This window comes from Hyla sarda, chromosome 6 (genome assembly GCF_029499605.1).
Source record: "Hyla sarda isolate aHylSar1 chromosome 6, aHylSar1.hap1, whole genome shotgun sequence".
NCBI lineage: Eukaryota > Metazoa > Chordata > Amphibia > Anura > Hylidae > Hyla > Hyla sarda.
In genome coordinates, this window is record NC_079194.1 from 125,283,112 (window position 1) to 125,305,878 (window position 22,767).

The 22,767-nt window shown below is 44.7% G+C and overlaps 1 protein-coding gene across 2 annotated transcripts in view; it reads left to right on the forward strand.

Annotated features, from left to right (window-relative positions):
- Nucleotides 1–1,379, forward strand: part of CCDC174 (coiled-coil domain containing 174) — a 35,155-nt gene extending 33,776 nt beyond the window's left edge. For both annotated transcript variants that reach the window (XM_056524930.1, XM_056524931.1), the window contains exons 10-11: nucleotides 721–861; nucleotides 1,031–1,379. In XM_056524930.1, the coding sequence (XP_056380905.1) occupies nucleotides 721–861; nucleotides 1,031–1,305 (416 nt within the window). In that variant the 3' untranslated portion in view covers nucleotides 1,306–1,379. The remainder of the gene's footprint in view (nucleotides 1–720; nucleotides 862–1,030) is intronic.
- The last annotated feature ends 21,388 nt before the right edge of the window (nucleotides 1,380–22,767 follow it).

A 22,767-nucleotide genomic window follows, 5' to 3' on the forward strand; every position in this document is an offset into this window, starting at 1 on the left:
TATATATATTTTTTTCGGTTTCACCATAGATTTTTGGGTTAAATGAACGTCATTACAAAGTAGAATTGGTGGCATGAAAAATATAGGTGAAAAATGTAAAGGGTTATGATTTTTGAAAGATAAGGAGGAAAATAAAATGAAAGTGGAAAACGCTGAGTCCTCAAAGGGGCACTCCGCCCCTGGCATCTTATCCCCTATCCAAAGGATAGGGGATAAGATGTTAGATCGCCGCGGTGCTGCTGTTGGGGACCCCGGGGATCGCCACTGCGGCACCCCGCCCTCATTACTGCAGAGCGAGTTCGCTCTGTGCGTAATGACTGGCGATACAGGGGCCGGAGCAGTGTGACGTCATGACTCCGCCCCTCATGACATTATGACCCGTCCCCTTAATGCAAGTCTGTGGCAGTCGTCACGCCCCCTCCCATAGACTTGTATTGACGGGGGCGTGACGTCACGAGGGGCGGAGCCATGATGTAACGATGCTCCGGCCACTGTATCGCCCGTCATTACGTGCAGAGCGATCTCGCTCTGCGCAGTAATGATAGCGGGGTGCTGCAGCAGCGATCCCCGGGGTCCCCAACAGCGGGACCCCAGCGATCTATCACTTATCCCCAATCCTTTGGAGAGGGGATAAGATGTCTAGGGGGCGGAGTTAAAAAGTCAGAATATTGTTGGACAGTACATTTTAATACTGATCTACTTTATGTAATAATTTGTTAGATGAAGAAGAGGAAAACAAAGTGATTGGACCAGAGCCGGTGGTTCCAGTGGAACATGAGAAGAAAGTTGAGGTAGTTGTCCAGGAGCGGAAAGACACCAAACCCGGAGCTCCACACATCAGAGAGTGGGACAGAGGCAAAGGTAGGAAATCTGCATATTGCATATATTAATTCGGCAGTAGTTTTTCTAATAAACAGTGGGTGTCATACCTTTTCTCCTATTCTCCTCAGCTGTTTCCTATTTCCATCTGTTTCTGGGCAACACCTTAAGTTCTATCCCACCATAATAATGTTTTGATTCTTCATTTCAGAATTTACATTTGGGCGATGGTCAAAAGTCTGTGAAGACCTAAGAAATGAGCGAGAGCCTGAATTTGCTCCTCCATCTTTCTATGCTTTAGATCAAGCAAAATCGGAGAAGTATCAGAACACTAAGTGGAAGCAAACAGCTCCCTCTCCTGAAGCAGCAGGTTTTGGTCACACACACAACTATTGCTCACCGGAAGATCCAGGCCCCCACCAACAAAAGCCCTTGGATGAGAAGAGCTTAGATGAGATGTTGTCGTATTATAGAAGTGTTACCTGATTCCATTGTGGAAGCTGGACTATTAATTGTGTACAGAGAGAACAGAGAATCAATTAAATTATTTTAGAAAAAAAAAGTTCTTATGATATATATATATATATATATATATATATATATATATATATATATATATATATTAAAAATATAATATATTCTCTCTATCATAAGAACTTCTTGGTACAGTGCTACATTTCGGTCTCATTGTGAAGACCAAAACGTAGCACTGTACCACGGTGGGTGAATAAACCACGCTTATTTTATGCTACTTTGGAGTGCCCCATCTTTCTCTTTGGATGTGAAGTTCATGGGACATTGAGTCCTGTCCACAGCAGCAAAGCACCCACCTGGACCTGGAGTCCATATGGTTAATAGGTGTATTAGTTTGATGTACTATCTGTATAAGGCAAGGAGAAAAGATTTTAAAGAGGTTTATCTGGTAAGATAGTTAAAAGGGGTTAGGGTGACTTAACCCCTTAAGGACGCAGCTCATTTTCACCTTAAGGACGCAGGCCTTTTTTGCAAATCTGACCACGGTTACTTTAAGCATTAATAACTCTGGGATGCTTTTACTTTTCTGATTCAGAGAGTGTTTTTTCGAGACATATTCTACTTTGTTAGTGGTAAAATTTCGTCCATACTTGCATCATTTCTTGGTGAAAAATTCCTAAATTTGATGAAAAATTTTAACATTTTGCATTTTTTTTTTACTTTGAAACTCTGCTTATAAGGAAAATGGACATCCCAAATAAATTATATATTGATTCACATATACAATATGTCTACTTTATGTTGGCATCATAAAGTTGACATGTTTTAACTTTTGGAAGACATCAGAGGGCTTCAAAGTATAGCAGCAATTTTGGATTTGAGGGGCCTTCCTATTAGAAATACCTCACAAATGACCCCATTATAAAAACTGCACCCCTCAAAGTATTCAAAATGACATTCAGTAAGTGTTTTAACCCTTTAGATGTTTCACAGAAATAGCAGCAAATTGAAGGAGAAAATTCAAAATCTTCATTTTTTTACACTTGCATGTTCTTGTAGACCCAGTTAAAGGAGAAAAATTTTCCTAAAATTTGTAACCCAATTTCTCTCGAGTAAGGAAATATCTCATGTGTATGTGAAGTGTTCTGTGGGTGCACTAGAGGGCTCAGAAGGGAAGGAGTGACAGTGGGATTTTGGAGAGTGAGTTTTTCTGAAATGTTTTTTTTTAGGAAGCCCCTATGGTGCCAGAACCGCAAGAAACCCCCCCCCCCCCCAATGTACCATTTTGGAAACTACACCCCCCAGGGAACATAACAAGGGTTCCAGTGAGCCTTAACACCCCACAGGTGTTTGACGACTTTTCATTAAAGTTGGACGTGTAAATAAAAAATTTCACTAAAATGCTGTTTTTTCCCTAAAATTTTTCATTTTTACAAGGAGTAATAGGAGAAAATGTCCCCAAAATTTGTAACCCCATCCCTTCTGAGTATGGAAATACCCCATGTGTGGACGTCAAGTGCACTGCGGGCACACTATAATGCTCAGAAGAGGAGGAGCGCCATTGAGATTATGGAGAGAATTTGGTTGGAATAGAAGTCGGGGGCCTTGTCCATTTACAAAGCTCCCCGTGGTGCCAGAACAGTGGACCCCCACATGTGACCCCATTTTGGAAACTACACCCCCCCAGAGAATTTAATAAGGGGTGCAGTGAGTATTTACACCCCACTGGGGTTTGACAGATCTTTGGAACAGTGGGCTGTGCAAATGAAAAATGAAATTTTTATTTTCAAGGACCACTGTTCCAAAAATCTGTCGGACACCTGTGGGGCATGAATGCTCACTGTACCCCTTAATACATTCCATGAGGGGTGTAGTTTCCAAAATGGGGTCATATGTGTGTGGGGGGGGGGTCCATTGTTCTGGCACTATGGGGGCTTTGTAAACACACGTGGCCTTCAATTCTGGACAAATTTTCTCTTCAAAATCCCACTGGCGCTCCTTCTCTTGAGCATTGTAGTTTGCCCACATAGCACTTTACATCTGCATATGGGGTATTTCCTATTTTTCCTTGTGAAAATGAAAAATTTAGGGTAACATCAGCATATTAGTAAAAAAAAAAAAATAATTTTTTTTCATTTTCCCATCCTAATTTTATGACAATTCGTCAAACACCTGTGGGGTGTGCAGGCTCACTATACCCCTTGTTACGTTCCGTGAGGGGTGTAGTTTCCAAAATGGGGTCACATGTGGGTATTTAGTTTTTTTGCGTTTGTCAGAACCGCTGTAAAATCAGCCACCCCTGTGCAAATCACCAATTTAGGCCTCAATTATTTTTTTTTTTACACTAACTGGCTGATGTAGACCCCAACTTTTCCTTTTCATAAGGGGTAAAAGCCCCCCAAAATTTGTAGTGCAATTTCTCCCGAGTATGGAGATACCCCATATGTGACCCTAAACTGGGGGGGGGGCTACAGTTTAGAGAGCACTGTATAGTGGTCTCCAAACTTAAGCCCCCCCCCCCAGATGTTGCTAGGCAACTACTCACCAGCTTCCGTAGTCTTCACCAGGGAGCCATGAGGGAGCCGCAAGTCATCGCCGCAAGCCGCAGCCGATCAGGTAAGGGACCGCCGCCTCCGCCGGTCACGCTACAGTTCCCCTGTTCTGCCCGGATTACTGTCGGTGGGCAGGACGGGGAAAACTGAACTTTCCCATGACCGGCTAGCGGCGGGGACTGGAATTCCCACGGGCGTATCCATACGCCTTCCGTCCTTAAGGACTCAGGATGCAGGACGTATGCATACGCCCTTCGTCCTGAAGAGGTTAAAAATAGAAGAGGATGCACATTCACCTTCCCAATTCCCTGCTGCTGACGGTTCTTGGATCCCTGCTGTTCACTGCATCTGGGTGGCATGCAGGAGGTGTTTGCTCAGCCAGTTATTGACCACAGAATGTACACACCTCAGCCAGTAAATGATTACATGGGTGTTTTCTTTGTGTCAGATTACTTTACCCTGGAAAAGCCCAGGGATATAGAAGCATGGACTGAACTGATAGCCTAGGTCAGTCAATACTACCATCATGATCAAAGTTTTTAGGGTTAGCTGGAATTTCATAGACTTGTGGTAACCAATGAAGTTAAAAACAAAAAAAATTACCCAACTTCTTAGGGGAAGAGGTCCTTTTTACCTTACCTCCTGATTCAGTATGGCTTTTAATCCTCCATATAATCCCAATGCTCATATTTAGTGGCCCATAGATAAATTCATCTTGTCCAAGTTGTTTGGGACTTTTCCATACAACAAAGTATTCATTGACAAAATAATGCCCCAAGAAGGAATTTTTAAAACTGAATGTTTATAAAGTATTTGAAGATAATGATCTATTTAAGTGGTTGATATATATTTTAAGTAAATAGGATGAATATGTTTCTTGGGGAAAGCTGTAAAACAATGACATATGTTTGGGCATTGAGCCATACAGCTTTCATAAGGCATCCTGTAGCACATGTGCCCCCAGATGTTGAGCTAAGCCTTTAGTTCCTGTACACTTATAGGTGAGCTACTATGAGGCATCTTGCAGCAATGATTCTGATGACCAAGGAAATGTTGCAATCTGAGGTAAGCATTCCTGGAAATCCCTTGCTGCATATGGGAAAGCATTACCCTGCTGAAAAAATGCCAGTTGGAAACCTTGCTGTAAGAGGTAACACATGAGTGGTCGCAGAATGCCCTGCACATATCCCTAACCTGTTGTTTTCCTACTTATTGGGGTTATACTATCATATGTAATGCCTCCCTAAGAATCACAACGGTAGTTGGCACAGTGTGTCATTCCACATCAAAGGCTGGATTGAAAATTCAAATGGAGACTGGCTCCCCCCCCCCCCAATCATATACTTCCTGGACCTCGATCAGGATTATCATAACAGTAGTGCAATCTATAATCTCTTGTTGTATTTCAGCCTAAGCCCACTCCCATTTATTGCAGCAGAAAACTGGAAAGGAGATTCTGGTCACCTGGACTTCACTGAAGCTATAAATTTCTCATTTGGTTGGTGGCTTATTAAACAGGATCTAACTTATGAATTTCTGTTAAAGATCTTGGAACCATTGCCACAGCTACCAATTCATCTGGTTGGGATGCTCACATGGTAAACAAATGGGCTCAGGACACCTGGAAGATATGAACTCTTTAAAATGAAGCCTTAAAAAGCCAGATTATTTTTTTAAATTTATCACTGGGGCTAGCCAAAAAAATATGATGCTGCTCATCACAACAGGAAAGTGAGAAAGTTCTTCTCCTTTAACCCAAAATAAAACCTTTTGGATTAAATAACTCCCCGAGAGTTCATCCGAGAGTCTAAAAATAACTATGAATGGTACATGTTGTTTACAGTCATGGGGAAATGGATGAGGTGGCTTCTGCCAGTCAGGCTTAATTGACAGATTGAGTTCTGGGCTTCTTATGCCAACCCATAGTGTGCCTCCAGCTAGTTCCTAGCAACTCCATAGCCAATGCAAGATATATCGTAGCTTTCTCTATGAGCATGCGAATAAGTGTGGCAGGTCCTTGCCTAGATTACTTCATCCTATACCTACATTCCCACTTTCAAAATAATAGAAGGAAGGCTGTTATGTTTTTTTATTTTTATCCTCATTCTATTGCAGATGTTTTCTATTTTTGCTATTGACTAACATCTTTATCTCCTTCACATCCACTCCCCCTCTTGATTGACATCATGCATGGGCCAGCAATATTATCAACTAAGGTATGCCTGGAGTAGGCTTGTAAAGCTCCACTGCACTGTGTGTGCAGCATTAAAAGTCTTCATGTGACAGATGCCCTTCCATTAAAACCCTGATCCTGAGTGCTCTGGACCTCAAACTGGGCCAAAAGTTCATCTTCCAACAAGAAAGTGACCATAAGCCAAGACAACACAAGACTGGCTTAGAGACAACTCTGTGAATGTTCTTGAATGGCCAAGCCTGATTTCAACAGTCGAACATCTCTGGAGAGACCTTAAAATGGCTGTACACGGACAGTCCTCAACCAACCTGACAGAGCTTGGGAGGATGTGCAGAGAATAATGGCATAAAATCTCCAAATCCATGTGTGTAAACCTTGTGGCCTCATCCCCAAGAAGACTGAAGGTTGTAATCACTACCTACAGTGCATAAACTAAGTACTGAGTACAAGGTTTGAATACTTAAGTTAATGCAATATTTGTTTTTCCTCTTCAATAAATTGAAAACATTTCTAACATTTTGTTTTCACTGTGTTACTATGGGGTATTGATGGGGAAACGTTTTTGTTTAGTTTTTATTTTATTTTAGCACAAGTCTGCAACATAACAAAAATGATATATTGTTTTGTAATTCTAGTACTTTATAAACCACTAAGGCTGTGTGTGTGTGTGGGGGGGGGGGGGGTTCAGGATCTTTATACCTGCTGATATCCTGAAGGATAAAGCCTGTCTCCTTTACTGGAAAGTGTAGTTATCTATCTTTGCCATTCTGAACCTTTGGAAAGCAGGGTGACGGCATGTTTAATAACTATGTCTACTATTGCTTGGTACTTAGCAGCACCTGGAGATACATAAAACAACCTCCTGGGTCGACAATTTTTTTTTTTTTGTGGAAAGTCTCTTATTTGCAGCCTTGCACTTTATAAAAATCATTAAACATTAATTGCCTTAAAATACCAAGTAATTGGGATGTCATTCCCTGTAGCTTTCACCCACCTTCTCCTGAACCTGATTTCTGCCCTGCTCCTGTCTGCCTGGCCTTTCCACGTAGACCTTTCCAAGTCTTCCCAAAGGATCCATTACCCTTTCCTGGTGATGAACGTGCGGATCCTCCGCATGTGCTCAGCGCTTTGTTGGTGGTTTTATCCAAATATTTATATAATCACTGCCATTTTACCTAAGCTAAAGCCTATCAATTAGAATGTTATTACCCTGAAGACCTTTCATAGGGCAGTCAGGAGCAGCCATGCAGGGGGGTAATTGGCCCATTCTTCACTCCAGTGTCATACATCGTCAAAACTGTCGCATCCACTGCTGACTAAACAGATTCAAGTGCAAAACTTATGAAGCTGCGGCTCCACTGTGTGATGATTTTGTAATATTGTACCAGAGGTAATGCTACCACTTAGCAATACATGATATATGGGGCTGCTGGGAAGGGCATACATGGGATTTTGTTGTATTAGGAATCTTGAAAAACTGTTTGCTTGAGAGTCTTTAGGGGAGGAGACCATTAAAGCAAGCCATATCAGACCTGTAACTGACCTAGCCTCAGTCATAAAGAGGCCACCATAAGGCTATGTCCACATGGCAGTATGTCAGCACGGAAAATCTCTGTGCGGACATTGCGCAAACTGTATATACATGCCAGCGCTAGGAATGCACCGGAATGCGCCGACTCTCTGCGTAGTCTGCAGAAAGAATTGAACGTGTTCATTCTTTCTGTGAACATGGAAATTGGAATTTTCGTGCTGGAAACATCTGGCATGGAAATTCCTCCATGTGAACAGCACAGCAGAATTCCGTTGAATTCAATTGGACTCTCAGCAGGAATCTCTGTGCCAAATTTCAATGCAGAATTTGGAACAGAAATTCCGATGTATGAATTGTACCAGCCTACCATAGCTGTATCCATTGCTTTTATTACTAGATCAGAACATGTACATGGACTCAGGTCGCATCATCGCTGTTGCAGAGATGCAGGACTCAATATGCCACTGGAATGACATCTCAGAATTTGCTTAGCAAAATTTTTATTTCCTGGAGTCCATGAGCAGCTTAAAAACAAATTGGTTAAAGCCCATCTGGTGCTATAAAACAGATACAGGTTATTTTCAATAAACTAAGGTATGATAAATATTGAAGTCGATGATTTTACAGGCTTAATTTAATGAAACCTGCTACATCTTAGCCTAGAAGTTACAAGCCTTTATATGCAAAGCAAACTGTAGTCCTGGGTAAAAATACATCATGGGAGACCTCTGTGCTGTCCCCTGGTATATTTATACATCGTTATTTGGTTTTCCTGAAGCCATCTTTTTTTTTTTTCTAAACTAAAGAACTCAAATTCTGATAATTTTTCTGGGTACTGTAGTCCTATTTTCATATTACTCTGGTTGCCCGCCTTTGAACCCTCTCCAGCTCCACTATATCTTTCTTGTACACTGGTGCCCGGTTCTGTACACAGTATTCTATGTGTGGTCTGACTAGTGATTTGTACAGCGGTAGAATGATTTCCTTGTCATGTGCATCTATGCCCCTATTGATGCACCCCATGATTTTATTTGCCTTGGCAGCAGCTGCCTGACACTGGTCACTACAGTTAAATTTACTGTCGACTAAAACTCGTCCTCAAAAGTCTCACAGTACATGAAAATCATCCAGCAATATAGGAGTCAAGATGAGAAAGGCACTGGAGGAAAATATAGAAGCAGAATGAAGCAGGTGAGAGAGTAAGGTAATGGTAAAGAGGAAGGTAACTGAGATAAGGAATGGATGGAAAGGAGGGATGGATCAGACCTTTAATCAGAAAAACAAACCTGTGCTCCAGTCACCTCTGTCACAACAGCGTCCGTTCACTAACAACGCTCATCATAGTTGATCAAACAGTAGTAAATTTAGTGGGTCAGAGAAGAGGCCCTCACAGTGACATGTGTTCTAATCCGTTCAATACAGCGGGGTTTCAACAAAGGCCAGCCACAGTTGCCAGACTGCAGTGTATTTGGCATTACTGCCAGAGGAATCCGCCATCAACTCCTCCGTGCAGCAGATGAAAAGGATCTTTATGTACCAGTCAGAGACGGTCGGGGAGAGAGTGTCTTTCCAGCATCTAGGTATCACAGCCCTAGCGGCCATCAGGAGGAAGTGAGCCAGAATCCTAGAGGGCATTCTCCTAGACACTGGTAGGATGGACAGCAGGAGTTCCCTTAGCATCATTGGTGTAGGACACGCCAGTGACTGTCGTTATGCGTAATACCACTACCGACCAGAAAGAGGAGAGGTGGACACGACCACCAAATATGAGACATAGTACCTCGGGACCCAATTATCCCCTCCCCCCCTGCAGCATCAGCCTAGGTCGGAGACAGATGGGTACATTCTGTTTAACACGACTGGCACCTGGTACCACCTAGAGAGGATTTTATAAAGTCTCCTTTGCTCCTGCGTCGGAGCAAAAGTAGAGCATAGTTCTTATTCCCAAGCTGCCTCGAATGCCGGAGGACTCTGAGCAGCCTTGTCCAGGCCATTTATATATTTACTTTATTTATATAGCGCCTACAGATTCCGTAGCGCTTACAATTATGGGGTACAAACAAAGACAAGTATCAGACATAATATTACATAATAACTATTGAAACAAGAGGTGTGGGGATATGTTGAAGATATGTTGAGGCCAATTAAAGAATGTTATAGGCCTGTCTGAAGAGATGTGTTTTTAGGCCACATTTGAAACTATAGCCATGAATCTGAGAAACCACCTGGGCAGGCGGGAAGGAGGAAGCACACATCTCCTCGAAAGGAAGGAGAGGTCTAGCTAAGTGCAGATTCTGGCCTGCGGTCTCCACTAAGTGACGGAGTTGAAGATATTGCCTATGTCTGGCCGGTGTGCGTAGGCTTTCCGGCACCAAATCAGCATAAGGGTGGAGCACCCTGCCATCCAGGAAGCCCTTAATAGGGAGGGCAGGTGGTTCTGAGATTCCGAGGAAAAAGGAACAGTCAACCCATGGCGGGAAGAGGGGATTGCCGAGGATGGGTGTGAGTGGCCCGTCCGGCGAGAGGATCTTTGACTTTATCAGATAGTGTTTGTGTTTTAACAAGTTCCCCAGACACCCAAGGTAGGGTATCTAGCCCATGTGCCTGGAGTGTTCCCAGGGGTAGCCAGGGGAGAGCAGTGATCTCAAACAACACCCCTGAGATCTCTACATCTATCCATCGCTTCTAGGTGTGACCGTGGAAAAGTCAGAGTACCTGCGAGATAATAGGCTCTGCAGTTCGGGACTGCCAGCCCACCCGCCTGCTTCCGCCTGGTTAAAATCGTCTTAGCAATTCTTGATGGTCGCCCCCCCCCCCCCCTAAACGAAAAACCTGATCGCCCTATCCAGCTTCTGAAAGAAGGGGAGGGGAATAGCAACAGGTACTGCTTGAAAAAAATTAAGTAGCCGAGGCAGGATATTCATTTTTAAAATGTTGTCCCTACCAAGCCTGGAGAACTTCGCCAGATCCCTCTCTATGGATTGAGACAGAGGCAGGAAGTTAAGTGTATAGCTATCAAGGGGGTTCGCTGGGAACCGAACCCCCAGATGCTTGATAGATCCGGAGGCCCACTGAAATGGGTGTTCTCACTGTATGCATGACACATCAGCTGCGGGGAGAGTTATGTTCAGAGCCACGCACTTAGACTTATTAATCTTGTGGTTGCTAAAATGGGAGTAAAGTTGGAGGGCTTGCGATATCACCGGCAGGGAGGTGTGAGGAAGGATTCATAAAGCAGAAAGTAATACGCGAACGCAGAGGTGCACATCTCCCCCCCTGGGAAAACCCCTTAATAGCGAGGTCCATCCGAAGCGCATTCAGTAGGTGTTCCATACAGAGAACATAGAGGACAGCCCTGGCCCGTGCCATTGCAGATACTGATAGGGGCAGAAAGGAAGCCATATTTACTCTCACGCGTGCTTACGGATCACGATAAAGGGCTGCTACCTGACCCAACATGGGTGGACCCAAGCCTATCTGTGCCAGTGGAGGGACCCCCGCAATCTCTGCTGCGACACTCCACTGTCATGACTGCAAGGAGCATACTTTCCGCCCCCTCGTAACATCACGCTCCGCCCCCTCAATACAGATCTAGGGTAGGTGGCGGGGCAGCCATCACGCCCCCTCCCATTGCATTAAGAGGGCAGGTTGTGACATCAGGAGGGGCGGAGCCATGATGCCGCGATGCTCCTCCCCCTGTATCGCACAGAGCAAGTTTGCTCTGTGCAGTGATGACATCGGGGCGTGGAATGCAAGATCGTGGGGGTCCCCAGCGGCGGGACCCCCGTAATCAGACATCCCCTATCCTTTGGATAGGGGATAAGATGTCTAGGGGCGGAGTGCCCCTTTAAGGAGAGATATAGGGTGGTAGCTGGTGCAAAAGGTTAGTGTCTCGACCTTCTTTGGGTGTTGTACCACTAAGAAAAGCGGAAGAGAAACCCAACCCAGGGGAGATGAAATGAAACGCCTTACTACGAATGGGGAGTAGGTCATCCTGCAATGATTAGAAGACCCTAGCCGTGTACCCATCTGGTCCTTGGCCCTTACGCAATGTTAGTTTGGCTATGGCCTGCGCTATCTCCTCCTCAGTGAAAGGAGCCTCAAGGTACTCAATATCGCCCTTGGACAGTCGAGGTATGGCACTGCGGTGTATGTAGTCATACAAAGAGATGGGCGAGAACGGGGCAGGCTAAGGGAGGTTATAAAGATCAGTATAGTAGTTCTCAAAGGCCCTCAGATCTTTTCAGTAAGGTAAGACTTCCCACCCTCCGGCTTACAGATAGACGGGTCATATAGTGCTGCGCGCTTATCTCTAAGAGCTCTAGCCAGGTAGCTCCCAGGTTTGTTGCCCCGCTCATAAAAGGCCCGAGAGCATCCCTGTCTATACTGTTTGTAGGTATCGTTCAGCAGGGTACAAATTTCATGTTGTATCTTAATGAGGTCCCTCAGGGTGGATTCCTGTAGGGAACGCTTGTGCTGGGCCTCTAAGCTACTCAGCTGTCCCAAGACGGGAACCATGGCTAATTAGAACCCCACGCAGCACACTCTTGAGTGCTTCCCACTGCACTGGAAGCGCGGTTTGGTCAGTGCCATGATCAGATAGAAAGTTAGCAAATGCCCTCTTCAAGTCAGATAAACAAAGTGTGTCAAAGAGTAGGGACTCATTAAGACACCACATGAACTGTGGAACGCTGAGAGGGGGAAGCTGGACTGTGCAATAGACCGGAGCATGGTCTGAGAGAAAGAGGTGTTCTATTTGTAAGGAGGATAAGTGGTAGTAGTGAGGCAAAAAAAATGTAATCCAATCTACTATAATTCCTATGGGGCTTGAATATTGCATGTAGTCCCTGTCCCCCGGATGCTGAAGATGCCACATATCACACAGCTGTAAAGAATGTAACAGCTGGAGTCTACTGAGCTGATGATAGGAAATAGCTGAGTGCTGTGAGGACGCATCCAGGAGGGGTTGGAGAGAGAGGTTAAGGTCATCATCCAGTATCAACATACCCTGGGTGAAAGCGGAGAGATGCTCCAGAGTCTGAGTCAAAAAGAGGACCTGAGAGCAAATAGGGGCGTATATAGACGATACTGTCACCACCTGGTCCAGGATTGTTCCTTTAACAAAAAGATGGCGAGCCTCTGGGTCGACTCTCACAGCTTGATCACTGAAGGGTAGAGTCTGGTGGAAACCGATGGAGACTCCCTTCAAGCACGATTTTGGGTTGGTGCTATGGAAACAGGTGGGGAAGTATCGACTCAGCCTATCTGGGACATGACCCTCCTTGAAATGAGTCTCTTGGAGACCCAATATTCTGACCTTCTGTTTTTGCATGTGATACAATATCTGGGACCCCTTCTCCGGGACATTGAAGCCAGGAGTAGACCGCTTCACCTCAGCCATGATGTCTACCGGGCAACAGATCTACAGAGAGTCGGAGCACAGGACGGGCTGACTGGGAGGTGACTGGTGAGCAGCAGGTTCTGTGTGGAGAAAAAAGAACAAACAAGAATCAAGAACAAAACCAAAATAACCAAAGGAAAAAGCAAGATCCCTTGCAAAATCTTACTAATGGCAGAAATATTCGTCTGCCCAACAGGTGTACTTGGCATACACAAACCCTTAGTGGGGGTAGAGTGGTAGGAGACAGGGTACTACAGGTGTGTAAGCTGTCGCCTATCAGGAAAAATCAACAGGTGGGACACCTAGGTTCGCCCACGGCCTCGACTAATTATGAGCTAGGGTCCATCACGGAGCCATACAATATAATTGGTGGTGGGGGGGAGGAAAGTATATAGAATCAAGGGGAGACTATGAAACAAGGAGTATGGAGAGGGGCAAAAATACAAGACAAGGGGTGGCTCAGGACTGTCTCAACTGTCTCAACAGGAGTAGTCCAAGAGAAAAAATGAGCATGTATGCATCACAGTCAAGGCCAAGTCCAGCCAGATAGGGTCCTGGCGGGGGGTCAGCAGATGTCTCGATCTTCTTTGCTGCTGAGGCAGCGACCAGCCAGGGTTGGGGCATCTGGCGGGGGTCCGCTGTGAAGATCTGGAGACAGGAGGGGGGCATAGGGATTTCCCAGGAACTCAGTTTATTCCAGCAAGGACATGGGGGGAGGAAGGTTGAGGGTAAAAAGGTAGAGTGGCAAGTCACACTGAGTCCCCAGCTGTGACATGTAGGACAAAGGGGAAGCCCCAGCGATAAGGCATAGTGTGGTCTTGAAGTTCACGAAGAAGAGGTCGTAGAAGGGCTCTTTGGCGCAAGGTGCATCTGGACAAGTCCGGGTACAATTGAAGAGTAGCACCATCAAGGCCGACATCAGCCCGTTGTCTCACTTTCAGCATAATCTGTTCCTTCAGAACATAACGGTGAACTCCACAAATGACACCTCTCGGTTGGGCAGGGTCAGTACTTGGTGCTCTCAGTGTTTCAGATCCAGAACCATGGCGGACATGTCAGACTTAGTCGGGAGGAGAGCCAGGAGTGCCTAGATTTTGGGATGACCTTTAAGGAGTGTGATCGCCTGGGAAAGAGGTGGAAGAGAGGAGGAGAGGGGATCACTCCCCTCATCAGGTGAGGAGATATGACGAATATCAGGCGAAGAAACGGTAGGTTTCTGAGACAAGTGGACTCTCATGGTGGAGTCAGTTACAGCAGCAGACAGTAACTCATGGGTGAGGTGAGGAGGGTTGATCATCATCAAATATCGTCTCCAGTGGATGGCTCTGGGGCGAGGGGGCCCCAATTCTCTCCTCCATATCCCCTTGGGTAGCTTCACTCTCAGAGGAGGATAGTTGGAGGCTGGGAGAGCCTGCTGGGCTTATGAAGATGGAGGGGATGCTCTGAGAGGGGGACTCACACCACCCTGTATGCAGAAAAATAAAGTTATAGGGGTCAGAAGATGACAATTTTAAACGTATTACTTTTCATGCATGTAGTTATGATTTTTTCCAGAAGTACGACAAAATCAAACCTATATAAGTAGGGTATCATTTTAATTGTATAGACCTACAGAATAAAGAGAAGGTGTCATTTATACTGAAAAATGTACTGTGTAGAAACGTAAGCCCCCAAAATTTACAAAATGGCATTTTTTCTTCAATTTTTTTGCACAATGATTTTATTTTTTTTATTTTTTTTGTTTCGCTGTAGATTTTTTGGGTAAAATGACTGTCATTGCAAAGTAGAATTGGTGGCACAAAAAATAAGCCATCATATGGATTTTTAGGTGCAAAATTTAAAGGGTTATGATTTTTAAAAGGTAAGGAGGAAAAAACGAAAGTGCAAAAACAGAAAAACACTCAGTCCTTAAGGGGTTAAAAAGACTAGAGCAGAAAACTAATATGTTACCAGTTGTGTGAATCTTAGAAACACTGATTAAAAGAAATGCAATCTGTGTTGTCAAAAGAAAAGTAAAAAAGTAATAGAGATTTATACTGTACGATAAGGTCCCTCAAATTCACATGAAACTTAGAGTTTCTTTCTTATAAACTTCATATTGAACTTGATGTGAAGGAATTTAATATCTTAAAGGAACGCTGCATTTTTTAAATATTTGTTTGTACATTCTATCTACCACCAGGGGGACCCAGAGATCCATCCTACATTGTGACAAATGATCCTAGTTAATTTTTTATTTTTATTTAATATTGTCATAGTTATTAATGCTAGGGCTAACAAATGGGGGGGGGGGGTCTAAAGGAGGGGGTTAATTCTTCAATTTAACCCATGTTTCGTGTACCCACTGTAGATTGCAATATAGTTATTTGAAGGTATGTCCCAGAGGGGGGGAGGGGGGGTCCTGACCATACATACTACCCTGAATTCTACACAGGCACTTATCCTGCCATGCCCGAACTGCTCTCCTTTATTTTCCTGTTTTTGTGCTCCTCCTATAGTTATTTATGATCTGACTCTCTACGGAGATAAAGGAAGGAAATCTTTTGGGGTTAAACGTCCGACATCTGGGTCTGCAGTGAAGTAAAGCTGAGAACCAGTTCATTCCCATATAAGCAATGCATGAGAACAATACATCTGCAGAAAAACTGCAAAATAACAGGATAAAATCATTAGACGATCCTTTCCCAACTTCCGAAAACTGGAGAGGAGTCCATTATAGATTACCTAAAGCTGATATTTGTAGGATAGGTCTGAAAGTTAACATTTTGTAAGGGAATAGTCCAACCATCCCTTGATAACAGGTTGAATGTTAAACCAATTGGTCTTTTGTTCTCTATGAGATAAGGCTAGGTTTTTTCCACTCATACCCAGTAAATAAACAAAACACCAGACAGACCATATTAAAGTCAATGGGATCTATTGGTGTCCATTGTGCAGCAGACAGTGCAGCTCAGTTTTTGTCAGGAAAGGACTCTTGTACAGAGCTCCGACTATAGATGTGCACTTGTCCACTGGAATAACAAGCTGTTGCAAAGGCAACTTGAAAGGGTCTGCAACTTTCTGAAATTTATCACTGACTTAGAAATGGGGGATAAGTACAATGTAGACCGTGTAACATGGTCCTGTGGTGCTTGAAACACAGATAAATAAATAACCTATTATATTGAAAAAAGACCACTCAGGAGAGGACCACTTATAAAAGCAAATATTTTTTATTGGTAAACAATGTAAATACACACAAAAGAAGTTAAAAACACAAAGGGCATGGATACATTAAAAATAGTAGGGATCCAGGAAAGGGGGGAGGGGGGGGGGGGAGGAAAGGAAATGCAGGTCCAGTGCAAAAGCAGCTATGAGGTAGTAACAAAGCAGTGTTGTAGAAGAAAAAGCCTTATATCATGAACGTATATAGGTAAATAAAGCAAGTACATAAAGCACCAGTGTGTTCGCTGCAGCCAATAATAAAGTTATATAGGACACAAATGTGCATAAGAATGTGCAATAAAGAAATACAGGGGTAAGTATCAATAACATGAATAGTAAGTCCCATAAATGGAGTAAGAGGAAGCTCCGACTCAAAGAAACCATGGAATAGACCAAGTAATTTTCAAAGTGAAAGCCCCCTGTATTCCTCAGTCACCAACCACACCTCTGACACGTTTAATAACCCATAATAGGTTATTAACTTTCTAAAATTGTAAAATATTTTTTTAATAAAGAGGTTTTACTAAGCAATGAGTGTCAAGTAATTTTTCATGCAAGTTTTTATATTTTAATACAGGAAAAAATGGTGGAAGGAAAAGAGGAGACAAGAAAATTATGGAACATACTTAGGCTGGGTTTACACGTAGTACAGTATTTGGTCACGAAAAGAAAAATATTAGATTAGCTCACCTAGAAGCAGCCAGAAAGCACAAGGACTTAGAATGTGGAACAACACCAATGAAAAGGAATAGGATAGACAAGGGGGTCTGGCACAATTTGTGTAAAATGTGTTTTAAATCGATAAACTCAAAGTAACCACAGGTATAACCACATGGGCACATTTCAGGCAAGAGCTGCCTTTAATCTTCAGGATGATGGCAGAAATGCTAAAGGGCAGCTCTTACCTGAAACATGTCCATATGCTATACCTGTCTTGGATGTTTAGGGTTTTAATGACCGAAAACAAAAGTAGCATTCAACCCCTTAAGCATGAAGGGTGTATAGGTACGTCCTTGCGTCCTGGTACTTAAATGGACACTGTCAGATGCAAAAACTTTTGATATGTCGTAAAGCATGCAAAACTAATAGGTTTTGCAATTGCTTTCATTAGAAAGTTTTCAATATTTAATACTGAAAAAGCCAGTCAAACACCTGACCCCCCCCTGCCTGCTTGGACACATACTAGACCTGCTGTGTCCATGAATCATCACCTATGTCATGGACACACTTTCTTGATTGACAGCTGTGAGTGCAGGGCTCACAGCTGGAGGAAAAATACTCCTACTGTCAGTGAGGACAAGCTGGGAGTTGTAGTTTTGCTAATGCTAGGGGAGATGTGAGCAGACAGCATACTGAGGGAGAGGGAGGAGACCTACACAGTGAGGCTACGCCCCCTCCCTTTGAGAGGAATTCAGACTAGTGAGCTAAATTAAAATTGTAATAAAAAAAAATAAAGGTGCTAGACACATAAAAATTTGATATACATGGTTAGGATTAGGTACTGAGTAATATATTTAAAAAAAATTGTTTTTTTGCAGGATCTGACGGGTACGAATTAAGGACCAAGGGCGTACCTGTAAGCCCTGGTCCCATCACCAAGGTTTGAAGCATGCTCACGAGCTGGGCATGCTGCATTAAGGCTAGGTTCACACTATGGAATTTCCGCCTGCAATTCCACTTTGAAATTGAAGGCAGAAATTCCGCTTACTAAAATGTATAGTATAATGAATGGGTTTCCGTTCACAAATTCATACTTTGGAGTTTGTGAAGCGGAACTTGTGAACGGAAAATACGCTTTAAAATTTCCGCCTGAAGAATGACGTTGCTTGTTCTTCAGGCGGAAATACTTGCGGAACACATTGCAGTCTATTGGAGACTGCAGTGTTCGCACGGTTCTAGTGCCGACTAATTCAGTCGGCGCTGGCCGCATTCGGAATCTCCGGGCGAAAATTTTCTGCCCAGAGATTCCGTAGTCTGAACCTAGCCTAATCCTTTGGACGTTGCAATTAAAGTTGATTATGGCATCTAAATATGGGGGTTAACGTTGTCAATTAGCTCAGCGGAGCTGATCTGGACATCCATGGCAAAATCGCGTCTCCCCATCAGCTGAGTGGACGGTGGGAGGGCCCTTTTCTGCCTCCTCGCCGTCCGATTGGTGCTCTGATGTCCAGCCAGCCATGGAAGTGTAGAGCAGCAGAGCACCGATAGCCCTGATCAATTCTGAGCCAAAACTCAGCTTTGAACAGTTTATGCAGTGTATGCAAGATTACATGTTATCAAATGCGAATCAAATCAGACTAAGTCGAAGTCGTTCCGAATTTCATGAAAAATTTGATTCGGACCGAATCCAAACGTCGACTCGATTCAAAATAATACATTTCTTCATTAGCGACTCCCCTGCAATTATCATGTACAATGTATAGATGCAAGCGGCTTTCTCCTGCGCTCGCATCTCTGCAATAGATAGGGCCATCGCATCGGGTTTCAGGACTGCTGTGATCTGTTCTCAACTGCAGGTACTACTGCTCCCAACATGGAGCACACTCTGATCCATGCTGGGAGCTGTAGTACCTGCCGTAATAGACAGATCGCAGCGGGTGTTACTTCTGACACCCGATGTCCATCATCCTGTATAATGTATAGATGTGGGCGGCCGGCCGCTCTTCTCTGGTCCCACTGTAGTATGAGTATATACTGTATATATACCTATTATTCATATTTCCCGCAGAGAGCTGTGAGCGACTGGAACCATCTGGCCAATCACAGCTCTCTGCAGGAAATATGAACAATTCTATTCACATCACTGGCCGGCCGGAGTATAATGCAGAGATGTGAGTGCAGGAGAAAGCCGCTCCATCTTTGCAATAGAAAGGACAATCGCATTGGGTGTCAGGAGTGACATCTGCTGTGATCTGTCTATTAGTACAGGTACTACAGCTCCCATCATGGAACAGTCTGTTCCTTGCTGGGAGTAGTAGTACAACCTAAAAAATTTAAAAAATTGAGAAAAAAAAAGTGAAACACATATACACACTTTATTAAACACAATATTAAAATACATTACTAATAAAAAAATTGTTTATAAAAATATATTATTTTTACATTTAAATGTCAGCTACATTTTTAGGTCCCTACCTGCTCACGTAAATTGATCCCTGTTTAAAAATGAACATTAACATTTTTTTTTGGTGGATTTATAATTTTTTATACACCCAAGAATGGAGTCTAGTATTCATCCATTATTAAACATCAGTTTTCTGTATTGTATAATTAAAAAATGAATGTATAATAATGGATGAAATAATGGGTGCTAACGGCTGAATAATGTCCATCAAAATAACAGGCATATTCATCTGTTAAGACCTGTAATAACATCTGTCATGTACCGTTATTTTATGGCCGTTTTAACACCTCTGCCTACAGACTCCCGCAGCCGGGACTACTACTACTACTTCCATCATGGAACATACTTGTTTCCATCATGTGAGCAGTAGTTTTCCGACTATGGGAGTCTGCTGGTGGCTGGGGAGGCTACATTAGTATTTGTACTACTACCCCCATCATGGAACAGACTCATCAAAATACAATTGGTACGGCTAAAAACTAAAGATCATGGCGCAATCATAAGCATACTAATTTTGGTGCATGTAGTTATCATTTTTTAACCCAGTAACGACGCAGGACGTATATTTACCCCACGTCATATTGGGTTGGTCCCGGCGGCTGATGATAGCCGAGACCCGTGGCTAATACTGGACATCACCGATCACAGTGATGCCCGGTATTAACCCTTAAGACGTGATGATCAAAGTTGATTGCCGCGTCTAAAGTACAGAAAAAAAGCATTCCAGGGGGGCGTGGCTTGGACAAGGCGCTGTGAAGACTGCCTGTTTGAGCTCGAAGTCGGACCCGCTAATTTTTGGCTCCAGGACGCCAGGACCTAAATGGAAAGAACTGCTGTTCCTTAAAGAAGAAGGACTCCTCTGGTCTTCCATCATCTCAGGGAGCCATCTCCAGCTATTTCACAGGCTCCCAGCTGGCGAGAAGCGGACCTCAGCCGGGATGCAAGATGGCTGCCACCCCTCTGGGACGGCCTGCAATCCTCACCTCCTCCCGTTCTACAGCGCGGGCTCCCACCTAGACTGCTCCATCCTCTCCTCTGCTTGGTGGGTCCTCTCCACACGCTTCTCCAGGATTATCGGTGCTTCGGACCGCTCGGGGCTCCGTGCCTGCTCCCTTCTGGTCTCCTCCATGCAGCGGGACGCTGCTAAAGATGACGGGCGGGGACCTGCCTCAGCTGTTACCCTCCTGGAGGATGCGCTCTCTGCTGGCTCTGCACAGTGCAGCACGGAGGTAAGCCCCAGCTCTGCCATCAGATGCCTTCTCCAATGTGGTAGACAAGCCTCAGCCGGCTCCACTAGTGGAAGGGAGCTCTAATGATCCCCAGGCTGCATCCCTGCCTACATCTGGCCCCTTGCTGGACTTTCTAATGGAAGGGGAGCCCAGCTGTCGTATAGCCTCCATGCTTTCCCTCTCTGCTTCACACTCCTCTCATGCCCCCTCTGGGACTATGTGACTCCTCACCTCCTCCTGCTGGGCCCCTGCTCTGCTACCCATCCCCGCAATGGTCCGCTGGCTCCTCCTGGGCGCCCTCGCCCCCTACCCTCCAGCCTTCTCCACCACCACCTATTATGTATCTACGCCAGGAGGCCGACAGCTCTCCTCATCCTGGGGTTCCCCCGAGCCTGGCGGGTACCCCTCCGCTGTTTCAACCGCAGTCTCTCTCCCATCATCACCTGAGGGCTTCTCCAGTCACCACTGACCACTTGGTTGCTTCTAGTATGGACGCCTCTGTATCCTCACAAGATAGCCGTTTGGTGACCCTGGTGGATTTACGCTCCATGATGCTGTCATTACCAACGAAAGAGGAATTTTCCTCCTTTGCTAAGCAAGTGGTTGCTAAATGTAAGCAAGAGTTTGCCTCACTTCGCTCTGATCTGTCGGCCTTGTCTAGCAGAGTAGATGCAGTGGAGTATGCACAAAATTCAACTTCAACTTCAGTCCAAGCGCTCCAGAAAGTCGTGCAACAGCATACAGACCAACTATTTACCCTTCAACAACATCTGGATGATGTAGAAAATCACAACAGATGGAACAATATCCATGTCCACTGCCTACCAGAAGATGTTGGTCCTGATGAACTCACTCCTGCTTTACTAGCCATTTTCAATGACCTGTTGGACTGTCCCCTGAGTACGCATATTGAACTTGATAGAGCCCACAGGGCCCTCCGCCCTCCTTCTTCTGATGACCAGTGCCCACGGGATTTCATTTGCCAAGTCCACGTCGCCAAATTGCATAAAGCCAGAACACGTCGCCAAATTTTCTTCAAAGATGTTCCGGTCCAGTTGTTCCCGAACCTCTCACGGCATACGCTCGCCCAACGAACCTGTCCTGGAGATTCTTTGTGATTGGGACATTCCCTACCGGTGGGGCTTCCCTTTTGCTCTCACATTCCGGAAGAATGGCCGCAGTGTTGTTGTTCGTTCTCCTGAGGACTAACTGAGCTTCCTACATGAACTTGACATGCCCGCTGCTACCCTGCCTGACTGGCCTTCCCTCTCCTTTGGTGCCCCCAAATGGCCCCTGCAGTCATCTCCTGTCTAGCCCTCCAAGTCTCCTTATCCGGGACTTCTGCTGAAGATTTTCCGGTGACAAAGGCTCATCACCAGATGGGAAATGGTGCCCTCCACCTCCGCTCATGGGGCTTAGGCACTTGAAAATTTTTATTCTTCTCAGTTGTATCTCTATTGTTTTTTGAGGATGACCCTCTCTTAGTTGTTATTGTACTTATTGCTATCCTGGGTTTCCTCCTCCTTTACCTTTCCCTCCCTCCCCCCATCCTCACCCTTCTGTCCTTGGTGGCTTCCCTCTCCCCGATTTATTGGCTCTTAGGGCCCCTCTTTGGTGTGGTGCATAGCACTAAATAGAGATCCCCCTCCTGTCGGTTAGCCCATTAGTCCCTCTGTTTGTTTGCCTTCCTTTCTCCATCCCTCCAGCTCGTTCCCTCTCCCCGGCTTGACCTTCTCTTCCTCCTGTTTTGGCTGGCTGTGCTGCTGGTCCTTCCTTCCTACGGTTCTTCCCCATTCCTCTGCTTATTACTTTCGGAATTTTCTCTGTCCTGCGTGCCTCCTGTAATGTCCCAGTACAGGGCATGGTCCTCCACTATACTTAGGCCCTGTCAGGTTTAGTCCCTCAGTGTCCTGGGGGCTCTTCTGCAGTGTCTCCCCTGTTGTTATTAAAAGTGTCATTTATTGTCATAGGATTATAGTCAGTGTATTAATGTATAGCTAGTCTAAAGGACCTGTGAAATGTCACATGTTATGTTGTCACATGATGTTACCCAGAGAGCCCCAGTTTAACCTATGACCCGCAGCTTGACCAATGGGCTTTGTCTCAGCCCCCCTCTATATAAGGGGGTGGCCATTGCAATTCTCTCAGACTCTTTCTGCTGAGGACAGCAAAGCACAGATATCACAGATCCTGTGTCCAGTACACCTGGAGGCCACAAAGCCTGCACACCAGCCACATT